General features: G+C 47.3%; 1 protein-coding gene across 5 annotated transcripts in view; it reads left to right on the forward strand.

The window, feature by feature from the left end:
• The window catches only part of APBA2 (amyloid beta precursor protein binding family A member 2), a 229,211-nt gene that overhangs the window by 184,549 nt on the left and 24,753 nt on the right, over positions 1-19,909 (forward strand). For all 5 annotated transcript variants that reach the window (XM_030814399.1, XM_030814402.1, XM_030814403.1 and 2 more), the window contains 3 exons: positions 1,474-1,554; positions 2,616-2,652; positions 19,686-19,831. In XM_030814399.1, coding sequence (XP_030670259.1) covers positions 1,474-1,554; positions 2,616-2,652; positions 19,686-19,831 — 264 coding nt within the window. The remainder of the gene's footprint in view (positions 1-1,473; positions 1,555-2,615; positions 2,653-19,685; positions 19,832-19,909) is intronic.

Raw genomic sequence — 19,909 nt, forward strand, 5'->3', positions numbered from 1 at the left:
TCAGGTGATTCTCCTGCCTCAGCCTCCCGAGTAGCTGGGATTACAGGCACCCACCACCATGCCCAGCTAATTTTTGTATTTTTAGTAGAGACAGAGTTTCACCATGTTGGCCAGGCTGGTCTCGAACTCCTGACCTCAAGTGATCTGCCTGCCTTGGCCTCCCAAAGTACTGGGATTAGAGGCATGAGCTACTGCACCCAGCTGGTAAATGTAACTTTTATCATCAGTGTCTTCCTTGCCATCATCATATTGTTATTTCTCAATAATTTATTTCCAGAAAGTTCTGGAACTGGACTTACCATGCAGGCTCCGGAACCTCCTTTGGGGTGTGGACAGGGCTTTAAGGGCTATGGATCTGGCTTCTATCTTCTGGATGATATAAGGAACTAAATAGAGAAAATATACCTAACCTTAAATTTTATTAATTGAAGTAGAAGCAGTTGTAGTTTGGTGTCTTCTTTAAAAGAAGACTTATGACATGTACTTGGGGCATTTTATATTTTGTAGTAATAGATTGGCTAATTTGCATTTATTCTCATCCAAGAATTTAGGTTTTTTAAAAATATGGCTTTTAACTTTTTGGGCACTCTTGGTGGGAACATAAATGGTACTACTGCTGTGGAAAATAGTATGGAAGGTCCTTAAAAACTGAAAAATAGAGTTATCCTATGATCCAGTGATTTCACCTCCAGGTATGTACGTAAAGGAAGTGGAAGCTAAGACTCAAGAGATATTTGCACACCCACGTTCATAGCAGCACCATTCACAATAGCTAAGAATTGGAAGCAACCCAAGTGTCCATCAATAGATGACTGGATAAACAAGAGGTGGCATGTACACACAGTAGAATGTGATTCAGCCCTTAAAGGAAGGAAATTCTGCCATGTGCTTCAATGTGGACGACCCTTGAGGACATTTTGCTGAGTGCAATAAGCCAGTTCCAAAAGGGCACATACTGACTGCTTAATTACTCCACTTACATGGGGGGCATAGAGCTGCCCAATTCACAGAAACAGAAAGTAGAATGATGGTTGGCAGGGGCTCAGGTTGGGGTTGGGGTTGGGGGGTATTGAGGGGTTTGTTTAATGGGTACAGAGTTGTAGTTTTGGGAAGAGGAAGACATTCTGAAGGTGGATGGTGACCATGGTTGTACGACAGTGTGAATGTACTTAGTGCCACTAAACTGTACACTTAAAAATGGTCAAATGGTGAACTTTATGTTATGTGCATTTTACTGCAATCAAAAGATAACAAATTTAAAAATGATTTAAAATAACTTTTTTAGAAGTATGAAAATAGAATATTAAGTTCATAGCAGTTTAAGTATAATTAAATAGATGTCTGCACACACACCTATACACATACAGACATACACATGCATTTTACAAAATTGTATCACATTGCATATCCAGGTTTTGCATCTTGCATTTCTCTAACATATAAAATCACGATCTTTAACTTCCCCGTTTCCAGGTTTGCAATGGTCTGGAGCAGCCAAGGAAGCAGCAGCGCTCTGATCTCAATGGACCTGTTGACAATAACAACATTCCAGAGGTAATTTTTCTCAAGGATGAGCGTTCTGGGCCGGAACACTCATCTAATGATGGAGTGGCCCACTGAGTTGTGGTCTGCTTACTTTGTCCATGATGTTCTCGTCCCACCCGGTGCCTGGGGGAGAGGGAGTCCAGGTCAGACCAAGTTGGTGTCACCATATGGTGAGGAGGTGAGGGCACGCTGGCCTGGGAGGAGGGAGAAGAGGGCCTCCCTGTTGTTAGGACCATGCCATGGAGTGCTTATGTGTTGCAGATGGTGTATGTGTGGGGGTGGAGACCATTGGTACTTCTTAATTTTATGAAAAGCCATTCTATTCATTGTCTGATAACCATGTTCTAAACTAGGGTTTCTCAACAATGACACCATTGACATTGAGGCCTAGGTAATTCTTTGTTTTGGAGACTGTCCTGTGTATTGTAGGAGTTGAGCAGCATCTGTGGCCTCAACCCACTAGATCCTTGTACCTACCCCATCCCCACCCCTGATTTGTGGTAACCAAAAATGTCTCCAGACATTGCCTAATGATGTCCCTTTGGGAACAAAAATCATCCCAGTTGAGAACCACTGTTCTAAATCAACAACAGGTTTAACAAACAATTTCCTATAAACTAACAGTGCCATGATGGAAGTTATTTCCCCTTTCTGGTAACATAGTTTAGATGAGATTGTTTAACTTTGATGAAATAACGATTGCCACCAGTGGAGTGGTATCCAGTCTCCTTTATCTTGCTTTTAAAGATGTGTCTGGATGGCTCTCATGCCCCGCAGCTGGAGCACCATTGTGTGGGATGATCTCTAGGCTCCCTTCTAGTCAAGATATGCTAGTCTGAGGGTTCCTAAGTTTTAGATGATGGGCTTTTGGGTCACTCTCCAACATCATGTTGCCTCCACCAGACTGGTTTGCTGTACGGAGCTGACATCTTGGGAACACCATCACTCATGGGGGTATTCACATTATGGTTTTCTCATTATGGCTCATATCACAGCCCTGCTTAGCCTTCACCTGGTGGGCTACCTACTTAAAATTGATATGTGTTTTATTTTTCCATATTTCCTAACAGACAAAGAAGGTGGCATCATTTCCAAGTTTTGTGGCTGGTAAGTGACTTTGAATTTTATCTCTCAAGGGGCAGTTGCATTTTACGTCAAAACAAATGGTGCTTTTAGTTTGGGCGTTCACCTGCAAAACTTGTTTACAAAGCGTGCCTACCTACCAGCAAGGTGCTTGGCCATTGTCTGTTTGAACACTGTGTAGGCCTACTTAGTGGGGAGGGGAGGTCCAGCTGGTCTGCCCGCTTTGATGCAAGGAACAGTAGACCATCTCCTTTAATTACACCCTGGCTAATTGCATCACAGACAACACTGATGACTGAATAGATTGAGATGTGTCTTTATAAGCAGCTGGTTATAGCTAACACTTCTGATCAGGGTGGATATAATGGCATTCAAATTCAGGCTTTTTTTTTTTTTTTCAGATCCTTTGTTTTTCTTTACTGTTCCACCCTTTTTGAGGAGGTTAATAGTGCATTTCAACATTCAATAAAGAATGAAACTGGTCAATATGTTCTGTGTCACTCTTGGGGGTGGAGAGCACACCTGCCTGGCTTTGACGGAGCTGAGCATCTGGAGACCTTGCGGGGCCCCTGTAAGAGATCCACTGGGTTTGCTTTTAGTGCTCCAACCTCAGAGTAAAGAGCTTCTTCCGTATGATTTCTCTCTTTGCCAGGAGGATGTTTCCTGCCCCTGCTAATGTGTTACAATAAACAGTGTGAATTTCATTAATTCTTTCAATAAGCTGGTAATTAATTATTATAAATATTTATGGGAGCAAGGTAAATTAGTCTTCAGAAATAAATGACTTTCAGCCCTTCCCATGCTGCTTTTCTTTTTTTAGCAAACAAATAAAGCCTGGGGAACTGAAGCCCCCAAATTCGCCTTTAGAGGACTAGTTTGAACCAGGCTAAACCAGTTCCAATTGGTTGAAACTGGATTAACTGGCTCAAATCAATTTGGACTGTTATAACTGGCTTAATGCTGCTCAGATTGGGTGAAAATCTGTTTTAGACCATCAGAATTAATATCATGCAATTGAGATAGACTTGGTTCCATTTTGACCAATTCAAATAGGCTAAAATGGGTTTTGCCCAGCAGTTTACATGTGGTTTTAGGTACATTTTATCTGGTTCAAACTGGCTCAAACTGGTTTTCTTCAGGCCAAAGAAGGTTATGATGATTCCTGGAAGAGACCACACTCCCCACATTCCCGCTCGTAGGGTTTGATTAGGTTCCTGACTTATAGGAGCTGGCACTTCATGAGCAGGGCGAATGCAGTACGTCACTGTGCCATTTTCCTTGGCAGGCAGAAGCCAGGGTGGGGTTGCCAGTCACACTGCTCCAGTGAGGCAGGGTCTCCTGGATCCAAGAAACTCACTTTTCAGTGTATCATGGTGTCATCTGGACAGAACTCTCACACTAGGAGGTGATTTAGACATTAAATGCCCCGACCCTTGAACCAATGTCATATCTGCAGGGAGTGGGATCGCGAGGGATCGGGAAGCAGTGTCAGTGCCTGGGGTACCTCTGACTCTAGCTCCTGGCATCCCAGAAGACTCGGTTCCCTGCACCACTCAGACTGTTCCAAAGCAAATCCAAACAAGGCCGGATGCCTTAAACCAATTCAGACGGGCTACAACTGCTGTGACCAGCTGGAACCAATGTGGAAAACCTGAATTTATAGTTTCTTCTATAGGAGAGAAGCCCTTTGATTGTTATGAAAACATAGAAAACTGAAGCAAAACAACATCCTTTACTATTACAGCATTTATATGCAGCGAGGCCTTCATGGACCAAAAATCTTACTCAGCAACAGGAAGAGATCATCATCATGGTGATGTCAAACCCTAGAATATAATGGATTTGGGAAAAGCTGCTCCAAATTAAACACCGTTATCAGTTTGAATGCATTTGGGCACAAGTATCAAAATCCCCACCTAACATTACACAAATAGGAGGTGTGTGTCTTACATAAAGAAGGCCAGGGCTGGATGTGGTGGCTCACGCCTGTAATCCCAGCACTTTGGGAGGCCGAGGCGGGTGGATCATGAGGTCAGGAGATCAAGACCATCCTGGCCAACATGGTGAAACCCCGTCTGTACTAAAATACAAAAAATTAGCCAGGCGTGATGCTATGCGCCTGTAGTCATGCTATTTGGGAGGCTGAGGCAGGGGAATCGCTTGAACCCAGGAGGCAGAGATTGCAATGAGCCAAGATCACACCACTATACTCCAGCCTGGCGACAGAGTGAAACTCTGTATCAAAAAAAAAAAAAAAAAAAAAAAAAGTCTAGAGGTGGCCCAGCATGGTGGCTCATGCCTGTAATCCCAGCACTTTGGGAGGCCAAGGTGGGCGGATCACAAGGTCAGGAGTTCAAGACAAGCCTGACCAATATGGTGAAACCCTGTCTCTACTAAAAATACAAAAATTAGCCAGCCATGGTGACGTGTGCCTGCAGTCCCAGCTACTTGGGAGGCTGAGGCAGGAGAATCACTTGAACCCGGGAGGCGGAGCTTGCAGTGAGTTAAGATCATGCCACTGCACTCCAGCCTGGGCGGCAGAGCAAGACTCCATCTCAAAAAAAAAAAAAGTCCAGAGGCAAGAGGCCACTGGTTCGATGGCTCTGTGATGTCAGAGGCAAGAGGCCACTGGTTCGATGGCTCTGTGATGTCAGGATCGGCACTGCTGTGTCTCTTGGCCTCCTCTTCAGGCTTGTCACCTCATCGTCACACAGTGTGTAGGCAGCCCCAGCCATTGCTTCTTGTTCTAGGCAGGAAGAAAAAAGGAGAAGGGCTGAAGTCCACACCAGCTGGACATCCTCCCCTTTACATTAGGAAAGCAAAGGTTTTCTGTGGATTAAGAGGTGATGACTTCTCTGCATGAGAATCGGACCCTCTGTTACCTTTCATAGTGTGCTCCCTGGGTAACCTGAAAGGCAGCGTGTCAGCTGTGTCTCCAGGCAACGTTGCTTACGGTGAGATGCTCTTTTTGATAAACTGTATCTAGATGGAAAAATTCTAATGCTTGCGGGGCAGGGCATCCAGGGCTTTGAGCTTCTCACGGTGGTGACTTTCGTGACTGGCATGTCTCTTGAAGGTGAACCTGGAAGCTATGCCCCACCCATGGGGTGACTGTGAGAGATACTGGCTGCTGGAAGCATGAGGCTCTTAGACCAGATGGGTTCCACATGCCCTTCTTGGTGGGAGTTTTGTACCCTTGCAGCTGACCCATCCCGGGGCCCATGAGACTAGCTGTGTGGGTGCAGTGCGGACTCCCATCAGAGAGTCCAGGAGGCAAACTGGTGTCTGCCTTGTTCCCTTGGAGTAGACAGCCCCGTGTCTAGCTGAGCCTTAGGACACCGCGTGCCTCTGAATATCTAGTTGAACCTTACTTAAAAGACCCAGAAGCCTCTTCAACACACTGCTTATTTCTCTGTGGCCAGAGCTGTGTCACATGACCAGCCTCTCAGATGTTAGTGTTGGCCAGATAATCAAATCCTGGGCTTTTCATGAAGGCAGGTCGGGTCTGGAATCAGCCCTGGGTGCCTGCCGCCTCTTCCCATCCCACTGCGGGCCCTTCTAGCCTCCTGGCGTGTCCAGTGCTGAGGCTGAGTATGTGAGTTCCTGGGAAGCCCCTGTGTAAGGGAGGAGCAGCTCCTCCACCCCATTTGTGTCTGAGAAATTGCCCCGGAGGGAAATGTTCCGGGAGTATGCATGAGTATTTGGTCTCAGCTTGTGCCTTATTTCATATCAGATAATTGTTGATAATAATGAAAAATAAAATAATAGTAACAATGCAAATGATACCTTCTGAACCCTTGTTGGGGCTTGGTGTCCCACTCCCTGTGCCATGCAGCATCTCTCTATTTCATGTTGCCTGGTCAACCACCACATGAGGAGTAAGTACTTTCCCCCATCTGATAGGTTAGAAAACTGATGCACAGTGAGGCCAAAGTCACTTGTGTGCAGTCCCATGGCTGTGTAGGGGACAGAGCCTGGACTTGGACCCATGTCTTGGTGCTTGACACATAAACTCTTAGCCAAGGTAATTCCTCCCTACCCACCATGCCTTCATATACCAGGAATAGGTAAGACCTGTCAGGTGCTTTCTTTGAGCCAGGCCCAGATCTAAGTGTTTTAAGTATATCAACTTAACAATCACTATATCCACAGCTCAGGGAGAGTGAATCCTGGGCCGAAGGTCACCAGGTAGCAAGTGGCAGAGCCAGGATTCGAACCAGTCTGGAATCTGAGCTCATCACCTTCACACTGCACTGCCTGGTGACCCTCACGCAGTGGGTGAGGAAGAGCCTTCACTTAGAGAAGACCTACCATGCAGGTGCCAGAGAGTTCAGTGGAGGGGAACGTTCCAGATGCCAGAGCTCCTGGCCTCGTCAGGCTCAGGATCACAGCCTTCTCTCTGCAGAGGCATCTTGAAGAAGGACCTGCCACGATCACTGTCTGTGGAAAGCTCTCGGGGTCTAGTGACCCTCTCAGACTGGGAAGGTTAACACTGCAGAGAAAACCTCCTTGTGAAAGTGCGGATTGCACGGAGGATGCACTGCCTCTCCTGCGGGGAGGAATCTGAAAGCAGCCACCCTCAAGATGTCCCCTCCTACAGGATGTGGTGACTGGCAGCAGCTTGAGCCCAAGCTGCTTAGAGGGTCACTGCCTCTGGATGACTATATGTGAATGACCAGCTTTTCTACAAAGATGAACACGTGCTCATTAAAACGAAAAGGCTGATGCTAGTCCCAAGCAATGGGGCCTGACAGTGGCAGCTTCAGTACAAAATAACAAAGACTGGTAAATCTTACTCTGCTTTTTGTACTTTGTTCTCCTCATCTAACAACCAAAGCTCATACAGGATGTTTCGAAACCCACCACCCCATCGGCAGCTTGAGGCTTATGCCAAAATGCTGCCAGGCCTTAGGGTCCTGGGGTCCTTTACAGCCTGTCTATAGCTCATCAACTTGCCAGCTCCGTGCGGGTCATGTGGAAGGCATGGAGATTACATTCCCCAGACCTGGAGCTGAGCTCACCTATCACCCCTTCCTTCTCTCAGGGGTCTTCACAGTGGTAAAGCTGCTTTGTTGGTTTCATAGAGTGGGCACATGGGATCTGAGAGTTAGTTTGCTCTTAAAATAGGCAATTGGGGTGAACCTGTTCAGATAAGACTCTTAAAGTGAAGACATCTCCCACCTCCTCCTCTTTGGTGTATTTGGGTGGGGGATGGAGGGGAAGAAGGTCACCCTGTGGGACCAGAAGGGATGTGGTTCATTCCAAAGACGGGTTATGAAGACCCAGATGACTTTCCTTTTTTTTTTTTTACAAACAAGATCATGTTTCTCCTGTACTACATGCAGTCAGCAGGAATAGAGATTAGTCATGTTTTAAAATATGAACTTTTATTCACTAGTAGTTGTTAAAGATTTCTCAGAATAGTGCTTGTATCAGACCAAGAGCTGCAAGAGTTAAAAATGAGGAATCCCCACAGTACCTCTTGTTGTTCTGCCTGTACATCCCAGATCCCTAGTCCCTCTGTATAGTGGAAGCCACTTACATTTCTTTTGAATTTCTCCAGGAATTTCTTAGACCTATATCGGCTCATCCATAGGCCCTTTTCCTTAACTAGACATTGCACTGGCCACATGGATCTGTACTTGGCTTTTTCCTTTCTTGCTAGATCTTGGAAACAGCAGTAGGTCCACCTGATTATTTAAGTGGCAGCACAGGATCGGTTTAGTGGATGTGGGATGGGGTATTAACCAGCCCCCTTGGACTGATGGTTAGGAGATTTCCAGTCAGTGCAGCAGTGAGCAGCCTTGTGGCTATGCCTTTGTGTTTGGGTGTGGGTTCTGTTATAGAGGCGGTTCCTGGCTATGGCAGGGGTACAGGCCAGGAGCACACCAACTCTGATAGACACAGGCAGAATGCCTTCTCAAGGGGGGGCAGTGTATGCTGCTGTTGGTTGTGTATGAGAGTTGGTTACGTATGAGGTTCCCACACGGTCACCAACGCTGCATGACCAGCTGTTTGATGTAAGCTCCAGGCCGATGGGTGCAAAGAGATGTCTTGTTGATTTCACGTGTCTTTCATAATAAGTGAAGCCAAACACTATTTCATATGTTCGTAAGTGGTTTTTCTTTTCATTGCACTGCCTATTTGTTTCCTGTGCTCATTCCTCTGTTAGATTTTCACCCCCAGCTTTATTGGCGTATAATTGACAAATAAAAGTTTTGTATATTTAAGTCATACAATGTAATGTATTGACAGAAGTTTACATGGTGAAATGACTACCACAGCCAAGCGCATTAACATAGCCATCACTTCACACAGGTACCTTTTTTTGTGTGTGGTGAGAACACTTCAGATCGATTGTCTTAGCAGATTACTAGTGTACAGTACAGGATTATTAACTACAGACATTGTGCTACACACTGGATCCCCAGAACTTACTCATCTCATAACTAAAGGTTCGTACCATTTGACCAATATCTCCCCATTTCCCCCACCCCTCAGCCCCTGGCACTTGGGAATTTGGGTGTTTCTTACTGATTTGTATTATTCTTTACATATAAAGGAAATGAACCCTTTGGTTTGTACTGTAAAAGTTTACCCCAGCTTACCATTCTTTTCTTCTTTTTTTGGTATGCTTTTTACTTTGCTAAACGTCATTTAGTCAAATATATCAGTCTTTTTCCTTTGAGCTTACTGAGTTTTTAAGGTTAGTGTGACCATCACACTCCTAAGATTATTTTTAAAAATAAAGTTGTTGGCCAGGTGCAGTGGCTCATGCCTGTAATCCCAGCACTTTGGGAGGCCAAGGTGGTCTCCTGAGGTCAGGTCACCTGAGGTCACCTGAGGTCAGGAGTTCAAGACCAGCTTGGGCAACATGGCGAAACGCCGTCTCTACTAACAGTACAAAAAATAAACTGAGTGCAGCAGCACGTGCCTGTAATCCCAGCTACTAGGGAGGCTGGGGCAGGAGAATTGCTTGAATCTGGGAGTTAGAGGTTGCAGTGACCCGAGATCATGCCACTGTGCTCCAGCCTGGGCAACAGAGTGAGACACCATCTCAAAAAAAAAAAAAATAAATAAATAAATAAATTAAATAAAAAGCTGTCTTCCAGGACTTTGGTATTGTTTTAAATTATTTAAATAATTGATTTATCTGGAATTTATCTTGGTGTATGGATACAGGAAAAGTTACATTTTAGGCATTTTGTCCCAATAGCTAGCCAGTTATGCCAGAGCTATCCAAGGAATCTTTCCTTTGCAGGTTTGAAATGCTGCCTTTACCATACCCAAATCGTCATGTGGGTCTCGGTCTGTTTCTGGATCTGATACAGGGATGGTCCATTCAGGTTCCAGATCCAGGCTGCTTTATTTACTGGGGATTTATGGTGTATTTTATTACCTGGTAGGGCTACTTTCAGACCTTGCCGCCATCATTCCATTTCAGATTTTTTTCCTGGATATTTTTGCACTTTTATTTTTCCATAGAAACTTTAAAACCAGCTTGTCTGGTTATTCACTACAAACTCTTTTGTTTGTTTTGTTTTGAGACAGAGTCTCACTCTGTCACCCAGGCTGGAGTGTAATGGTGCAATCTTGGCTCACTGCAACCTTCGCCTTCTGGGTTCAAGCGATTCTCCTGTCTCATCCTCCCAAGTAGCTGGGATTACAGGGGTGCGCCACCATGGCCGGCTAATTTTTGTATTCTTAGTAGAGATGGGGTTTTGCCATGTTGGTCAGGCTGGTCTTGAACTCCTGACCTCAGGTGATCCACCCACCTCAGCCTCCCAAAGTGCTGGGATTACAGGCATGAGCCACCACGCCTGGCCCACTACAAACTCTTACTGGTATTTTTATTAGGCATGCTTAAAGTCTGTCCATTTAGGAGAAAAAATGTCAGCTTTACAACATAGTCTTTCTAGACAACAAAGGATTTATCTTTCCATTTATTCAAGCTCATTTATCTTCATCAATAAAGTTTTTTCATAAAAATTCAACACATATCTTGTTTGTCTGTTTCTTGTTGTTTTATCCCTTTTACTGTTTTTGTAAATGCTGACTTTCATTTCATTATTTTTCAACATGTTGCTGTTTGTAGGTACAAAGAAAGCTATTGATTTTTATATATTAAATTTGAAACCATTGCCTTAGTGAATTCTCTTATTTTTTAAAAATAGATTTTTAGTTGTTTTCTTGAGTTTTTCCTGGCATGCAATCATACCATCTGCAAACAAGAATGATTTTTGCTGCTTCCTTTCTTGTTTTCTATTACTTCTTCTTGCTTAATCAGATTGGGTAGAACAGAAGGAACAATTTTACATAATAGTAGAATATGGCTTCCTAAAAATAACACCTTTTTGAAAGATCTATACTTTTAATTTTATCATAAAAACTTCAAGCATATGAAAAAATAGCTTCAGTATTTACCCATTCATGGCTAGTGGTATTTAATCTACACCCTGACCCTTTCCCAGTTATTCTAAAGCAAATGTCAGATCTTACATCATAGCCTCTTTAAATATTTCATATTATATCTCTAAAATATAGGAATTCTGTTTTTAAAGATAATTTCAATTCTGTTATCACAACTAAAGTAAAATTAATATTTGTTTATGCCTTTAAATATTTGTTTGTGTTTGCATTTTCCCAGTTTACAGGGTGCTGTTTGAATGGGGATCCAAACAAAACCCGTCTATTGAGATTGGTCAATGCCTGTCATAATTCTCTTATGTCTCTTTTAGGTTGTCCGTCCATCTCTTTTTTCTGTGTTACAAATTTTTGTTGGTGTTATTGTGGAAGAATCTGTCATTTATCCTGTAGATTTTCCTGCAGTGTGGATTTTGCTGATTGCATCTTCATGGTGTTGTTTAATGTGTTCCTCTATTCTCTGTGTCCTGTAAAATAGTGGTTGTTTTTAGACATAGAGGCTTGATCAGATTCAGTTTGATTGGGCAAAAACTTTCATACATATTATTGTGTTGTTCTGTTGAGTCACATGATATCTGGTCATCTCTTTTTTGGTGATATTAGCAACCATTAATGATCATTGTCTAGATCTAGTAATTGATTAGAAGTTGCCAAATGGTGATGTTCTAATTTCAACATTTCCTCTTCATTAGTTAGCTGGAATTCTTCTATGTAGAGACACTTTCCCTTAAGTATTTGGTTACCCCGAATATGGTTCATATAAGAGAAGCAGATTAAATGCTTGATTTCTTCTCTTTATTGAAAAATTTAAAAATTAATGAGTTGGCTAGGCACAGTGGCTCACGCCTCTAATCCCAGCACTTTGGGAGACCAAGACGGGTGGATCACAAGGTCAGGAGATCAAGACCATCCTGGCTAACATGGTGAAACCCTGTCTCTACTAAAAATACAAAAAATTAGCCAGGTGTGGTGGGCGCCTGTAGTCCCGGCTACTCAGGAGGCTGAGGCGGGAGAATGGCGTGAACCCGAGGCGGAGCTTGCAGTGAGCCGAGATCACGCCACTGCACTCCAGCCTGGGCGACAGAGTAAGACTCCATCTCAAAAAAAAAAAAAAAAAAAAAAAAAAATTAATGACAAAAACAAAATTCCCTGACAGCCTTTAGAAGATAACCGGTGAGGCTGTGTATGTTGTTGTTAGCACAGTTGGTGTGTTTTGTGTGTGTTACCATGATTATTGGTGCTCAAGTTTTCTATGGCCAATAGGAGCTTCTTTAGGTTGTTTTCTGAGTCCCGTCAATGTGAACCCAGTAGTCTTTGATTGTTTCCTTCCTTTCTGGTGTATTCCAGGATCATCTTAAATATTTCTTGCCCCAGGTCTGGAACCAGTTGGTTCTTCCTCCAAGGAGCCCTGTGAAATAACATTTAGAGACTGTAATCTGGGTAGTGCGGTTGCTCATTGCTGTAGATTTGGTGAGAGTGTATATGTCTATGTGGAAGGCAGCCTCCTAAATGGCCCCCAGGGACCCCTGCCTCTTGGTATTCATGGCCGTGAGTCCTCCCCTCCCCTTGTGTGGGGGATGGACTTATAGACCCACTTCTATTGAATAGAATATGGCAGAAGCGATGGGATATGGCTTCCAAGATCACGTTACAAACAGATATGGCTTCTGTCTCAGCTTGCCCTTTCTTGTTCTCTCTTACTTGTTCCCTCTGAAGGAACCAAGCTAGCCTGGTGTGGTTGGCAGTTGCCCCATCCAGAGGCCCATGTGGCACAGGACTGATGTCTCTGGCCAGCGGCCTGGTGAGAGAACTTGGAACTGGATGCCCCCCCTTCAGGCATTCAGATGGCTGCAGTACCACTTAGTACCTCGCTGCCTGTGACAGATGAGAGGTCCTGAGCCAGAGTCACCCAGCTGAGCCACACCCAGATTCCCGATCCACAGAAACTCTCGGATAATCCATGGTTGTTGTTTTGAGCCACTAAATTCCCGAGTAATTTGTTATGCAGCCAACAATAACTAACACACAACATATTTTTAATTTAAAATAACGTCATGATTTCTAATGATACTTTGTCAGGTTTATAGGTTCTAACATTTGTAGTTTCTTTTTCCTGTGCACCAAATTCCTGTTCTCAAGGACACCGGCATAATTTTGCATTGGTTTTATTCCGTTAACCTTACAACAGTCTCAGAATAACAATACCAAACACTGCCAAGGACACATGATTGTAGATACAGATTACAATTTATTTGCATTTACTGTTGTCTTTATAATGCATCCCACAAGGGATGTACAGTCAGACAACTGTGTTTTAAAATATTTTGGAATAGATCACAACTGGATACACTTTAGATTCAGTTGTTTCATTTTTCTCTTAGTTATTTGGAATTTGCTTTTTGCATTTAATTTTGTTTTGTAATTATGTAAAATACTTACATGGCATGAAATTCAAATAAACAACACAGAGTGTATGCAAAGAGATCAGTTTCTTCCCCTATTTGTCCCCCCACCTCCCAATTTCTTCCCTTCCACTATAGGTGACCATTTTGAGCATTTTACATATTTTTATTGTAAGCATATCTTCCCCTTTCTTAGGTAAATGGTAGTGGATTAGACGCCCGTATCTCCATCTTGCTTTCTTCACTTCACACTAAACCCTGGCAGTGATGCCACAGCTCTGTGCTGTTCACAGGAGCATGGAGAGGATGTTCTGCAGAACTCCACTGTGTGGATAGATGTCTCCTATTCAGGAGCGTTTGGGTGGTTTCCAGGTTTTTGCTATTACAAATAGTGCTGCTCAGTGAACCGCCTATGCATATGCTTTTTCCCATTTTTGTCATCTAAAAAAAAATTTATTTATTATGCTTTTTCTGGGAAGTCATTCTCCCCGCTGCAAGGGTTAGGATCTGTCTTGGGCAACTCTGTGTGTTGTCTTGAGCTTGACTTTGACCTTCCTTCCCTGACTCTCTGTTGTGGCTTCTCTTCCTCCCAGCATCCAGTGACTTAATCTTGCTCATTGGGTGTCTAAAGTTCAACACTGTGGAACCCCCAAATCCCTTTTATCAGTAACAAAGCCTGTGCTGCAGGCCCAGTTGTGGCCACTCCTTGGTGAATGTCCCATAGGTGTGGCTTTCAGATGGCGTCTTCTCTTCTCTTTTGTATCAGCCTTATAGGGTCACCTTCAGTGGGAGCTTCTCAAGGCACAGGCCCTGGCAGTAATGGAGAGTTGGGCCTGGAGGCCACGCCTTAGCTCTGCAGCAGAAGGTCTCACTTGAGACACCAGTTACACAACTCTGATACTCACCCACTCCTGCCTCCTCTCCTCACTCCAGACCCAGGGGGCACTCCAGGGGGGCAGGCTCTCCTGCTGATCTGGTGGCTCGCCTCCCCCCAGTCCTGTCCTGCCCCATTAGAGCTGCAGCCCCTCCTCGCAGTTGAGGCCAGGTCCTGTCTGCGCTTTGGAACCTCACAGGATCTGATGTCATTTGTTTCCTGTCCCTTTCACTCACCCCTTCACTGGCTTTTGATCACGTCTGCCCCACCCTGCATCTATCCACCCCACCCCCCGCTCTACCTGCCCCTTTTCTTTCACAGCTGGAATCTGGGAGTGGCCGCCTCATTGTCTGAACCTCCCCTGCACCTCTCAGCCCCCTCTCTGGCTCCTGCCCAACTCCTCTGAAACAGCTCTTTGAGGTCACGACTGACTTCCTTGACACTGTGCCCAATACACGAGGTCTCCTTGTAGTTGGCCTCCTGCTAGCATGGGTGCAGATGGGCAGGCCTCCCTTTCTAAGCCCCTTCTTTTCCTGGTACTTAGCAAAACAGAGTCCTGGGGCTTCGTCCTGCCCCCTTGCCCATGACCTTCCCTTGCAGACTCATCCGTGCCTGCAGCTTCACTTGGCACCTGCAGATGGTTCATTCCCAAATCTGTTTTTCTAACAGGGACTCCTGAGTCCAGCCGCCTACTGAGTGTCCAGGCTCCTGCCAGTAAACTTGCCTGGAATCCCCAACCCAAGCTCAGTCCTCTTCCAGGCACCCTTTCTCAGTGAGGGGCAGGTCTGTCCATTGAGCTGTGCAACCATTTTCTAGCCTCCTCATCCTCTCACAGACTCCAGTCCAACTTCCCATCCTGTTGACAGACCCCTAAATCCCCATCTGTTGCTGTTTCTCCGTCTCCATCATCATCCTGGTCCACACCATCATCGCCACTCATGTGCTGGGACGGCTACAGTAGCCTCTCAGCTGCTCTCCCTTCTTCCTCTCTGCTGCCTGCCCCTCTGCCAGAGTTCATTTCTAAAGGAGTGGTTGGGCCACTTCCCTGATGGATACCCTGGAGTGACAGTCCTTATGGCCTGTCACCCGTGGCCCCAGGGTCCTCACATCTGGCCCACGCTTCCTCCCCACCCTTGGTTTGTCTCAGCTGCTGGCCCATGCCCTGGGCCTCGGCAGTCCAGACGTCCCATAGCTCTTGTAAGGTGTCATTGTCTCTGCACCCTAGGGCCTTTGCACCTGCTCCCGCCTCAGCCTGGAAAGCTTTCTCCTCCTTTTGCCTTTATGGCTTGTTGATTCTTTCTCCTCCTCCAGACCTCAGCTTAAACAGCAGCCACCCCCAAATTCCTCACCAGAGCAGCCTCCCCGTCCCTTCCTTCCCAGGGCTATAGCCTCCCTTCTGAGCATTCACCACGGTCCATCCTGATGCATTTGTTCTGTGGCTGTGGGACTGATGTCAGCCTCACTGTGTAGCCTGTGAGCTTCATGTTTCTGTCTTAACACTGGTCTTTATACAGTGGGTTCAGAAATGCTGAGCACCTGAACTCATGACAGTGAACTTGGGCAAAGCCATGTGACCCACTTAGATGGTCCTTATTTGTAAAATTGGGACCCTGAGATTGCTTCATGGCATGGTTGAGGACTGGGTGGAACTGTACCATTGTTGCACAGAGGTCTGGTGTGTTGGGCATGAGAGCTGCACTCCAAGACCTTTGCAGAGAGCAGCGGGCCTTACGGATGCACGCCCACACTCCCATGTACACCTGTGCTCCAGCTCCACCCAGCCGCCTCCTCCCAGACCCCCAGGAGATACAGGGACAGGTCTTGGAGCTAATGAGACCCCCTGGGGACACACTGGTGCCTTAGAAGCCTCTGTCCACCACCCATGTTCAGGATAATTTTCTCCAAAGGTGGCAGGAGTGGAGACCCTCAGGCTTGAAGCTGTGGGACTCCGCTCCCCTTCCCTGTCCAGAGGGCCTAGGGTTTTCCTAAGTGGTGTTTCAAACAGAGGCTTCTTCTGGCAGGGGAGAACCTGGAGCGTCTTATTCTTCTCTAGACTGTGCAGATACACTGTGCATACACCTATGTGAGTAAGATATACGGTGTGAAAAGGAGAAATCACTCTCTGAGGGGACAAGATCTTTAAACCTGTATCTTGATTCTCTTGTCATTTTGTCTCCCTCTGGTGGTCTCAGCTTAGGGTCAGTGCAAGACTTGAGCAAAATAACAGCAATTTCTACCCAAACATGTAGGGCTAGCTGCTTTCATTTTCTAACGAAGCTGTTGGATTTGGGTTCTGCATTTCCTGCGGAAGTTGAGAGCTGTGCCCATGAATCTGATATACTCCCCACACCATACCCCCGCCATTGGACTCTTCTCTGGGTCTGGGTTCTCCTCCCGTGGTGCGTGTGAGTGGGAGGCAGGATGCTGGGGCCACCTTGGACTGGATTGTTTCCCGCTGAACGAAGGAGCGAGGCAGGCATGGAAGGCCCCCAGGCAGAGGTGTGTGGTGGCTGGAGTTGCAGCAAGGCCCTTGAGTGCTTCACTGGCCTCATCCTGGAAGCAGGCATCCGTGGGTGCCAGCGGTGACCCCCTGTCTGGGATGGGGCACCCTTCACACGCAGCAGTCTGTGCCCAGATGGGTCCCAGAGCTGGTGACGCTCACTTCAGGGGGAGACGAGGCCAGTCTTTCCTAAATCTACTCAAGGACATGGGTTGACACGGAAATGTGAACCTCAGAAGGGTCTGGTGCGCTGACCAGGGCCACCCTGGGGGCTGGCGAGGGAGCAGCCAGGGGACAGCACCTGGGAAGGTAGGAGTCAGATTCCAAAGGGAAGGCTGGCCTCCCAGCCTCCCCAGGGCCTGGGGCCGACAGGGTGCCAGGCAGCTCCCGACACAGAGAGGACATAAGGACACTTGCCCAAGGCCCTGGTCACCTGCTGGGGCTGTGAGGCTGTGGTACCTGGGGCGCCTGGAAGAACCAGAGCTTTCCTGCAGAACAAAGTGACGCCATCTAGTGGTCAGTGAGAGCTACTGCATTGGGCCCCACTGGGTGACTGGGGCTTCACTGGGGGGTGCCTGTTGAGCCATGCTCACTGGGGACGGCAAGGTGGTGTGAGGTAGTAGAAACAGGCCTACCTCAGGCACTGGGAGCCTTCCCAGCCCCACAGCCAGATGCCATAAAAGGGAGCATAGGGCATGTCTGGTGAGCCTGTGGCAGCCAGGGCTGTCATACACGCTGTCCAAGCCCCCCAGCTAGGCAGATGTGCATACTTCACTCTGAAGAAGCGCCAGGGTATGGTGGGGGTGCTGCATTGGGATAGATGGGTCCTGTTCCCTCTGTGGGGCTGCCGCTGATTCCCCTGGTGACAGGCCCCAGTGTACCCTCTGAGGGACAGGTGGGCAGGGGTTCCTCCCCTGCTACCACCCCTGAATCCTGCAGTCCCCCACATTGGTGCCTGCAGCCCTGCCCAGCTGGGAGAAGGTTTATCGGCTCCAGGGCAAGGGGTGAATGGAGGATATTTAAAAGCCGTGGGAGGACCCCATTGATAGAGGACCCAGGTACACAGGGGAGGGATAGGGGGGCCCTGTGGGGAGAGATGGCTGGGAGCACAGGTGATCCTCTGACCCTAGGGGCACGCAGACCCACTACTGCCCAGGAAAGCAGGAAGGATGGCCAAGTGGGCTGGGCACTGAGGCGAAGCTCCCCACCTGGTCTGTCTGAGCAGGTGAGGGAGGGGCAGCCAGGAGTTTGAGGCAGTGGAGGGGTCTGGAATAACTCTTGCATGGAGGAAGAGTCTGAGCTTCCCAGAGAGATAGATGAGAGTTGTGAGGGTGTTTGGGGGGCATTTGGGGTCAGGAATTTATAATACATTTATCATGGCACTCATTTGCCCTTTTGGGCAGCTTTTTCCAGCCTCAGGTCCAGAGAAAACAGGTTGGAGATTTGCTGAACTCCCGTGGGCACATATACAGGACTGGGGTCAGGGAGCTGAGGATACTGGGCACATGTTATTGAAGTGGTGGATGGCGGCGCCCAAGCTGGGCCAGTTGATGATTTTAGCAACGGAATAGGTTAGAGGTGAGACCAGGGATCAGCTGGCTGAGGGAGGGAAGAGGTCAGGAGGTTGCTGGCACGAGGGCTGGGGAAGTGCAGGTTGGCTGGGCCCGTGACCATGACACTGGAGGGACTCAGGGAGGGGCCAGCTGGAGCAGGAGGGGAGCCAGGAAGCCAGGGCCAAAATCCCCGACGAAAAGGGCTCTGGCCAGGAGGTGGGCAGTCGGGAGGGATAAGGCAGGTGACGTGGCCAACGTGGGTCTGAGAGGACGGCCAAGCCTGGTCTAAGATAGGTCAGAGGTCGGCTGACTGCAGCCCCAATGGCAAATCCTCCTGGCCCCCTGATTTTGCATATAAAGTTTTCTTGCCACACAGCCACACCTCCTCTTTTACATATTGTCTACGGCCGCCTTTGAGCCTCAGGTACAACGGTGAATAGTTGCAACAGAGACCACAAAGCCTAAAACATGTACCATCTCCCCCTTTACAGGAAAGGTTTGCCCACCCCTAGCTGGAGCCTTATTGTCTGGCATAGGAGCCACTCAAGATTGGTTTGTGGGCAACATGGACAGGACTTGGGGGTTGGTTGGATATGACTCTAACATGTGGCTCTTTATATTTCAATTAATTAAAATTACATACAAGAAATGGGTCCAGTCCTTCAGCTGCAGGAGCCTCAGTACCAGTGCTCAAAGCCACATGTGGGTAGCGGATCCTGTATTGGACACTGCAGAGATAGAACCTTCCATTGTGGCTAGCTACGATGGTCTAGGGGCAGCAGATGGAACAAGCATGATGTTGCCAAGCCTGGGCCTGCGGTGTGATGGGTGCGAGGAGCTACACGGGTGTCCTGAGAGGCTACAGACAGGCAGGAGCCCCTCAGGACAGATGCACAGGGACAGGCCAAGGAGAAGCCCAGGGCACAGTTTCAGGTCACCAGCATGAGTTCTGGGGCTGTGGGGAAGGCATGGAAAGTGCTGTCGTGTTTGGGATGTGAAGCCTTCTGGATTTGCAGCCTGTGATTGTCATCTTGAGTGACAGTCAACTGGAATGCTGGCATTGTCCTCCTGACACTGTGCAGAGTTTTCTGGCCCAAGTGTTGATTTTGTTCAGTTACTTGCAGCACGGTGTAGTGAGGGAAGTAGACCGGCCGCCGTGGCTGGCTGCAGATCGCGATGGTTGGGCCCTTCTAGTTTGCCCTGCATCCTGGCTGCTGTGTTCCTTGTGCTGTGGCCAGGCATACAAGTCCTTTGTTCAGGGGACTTCTACTCTAGGAAGACTCTGACTCTGTGCCCTCCTTCAGTTCCAGGGCCCTGCGAACCAGAAGACCTCATCGATGGGATCATCTTTGCTGCCAATTACCTGGGGTCCACCCAGCTGCTATCAGAACGGAACCCTTCCAAAAACATCAGAATGATGCAAGCGCAGGAAGCTGTCAGTCGGGTCAAGGTAGAGGTGCTTCGAGGGCCCCTCGGGGATGCCCACACACTTTGGGGGGCACTAGCAGGAGGGAATGTAGCAGGGCGT

This window comes from Nomascus leucogenys, chromosome 6, assembly GCF_006542625.1.
Source record: "Nomascus leucogenys isolate Asia chromosome 6, Asia_NLE_v1, whole genome shotgun sequence".
NCBI classification, from domain to species: Eukaryota; Metazoa; Chordata; class Mammalia; order Primates; family Hylobatidae; genus Nomascus; species Nomascus leucogenys.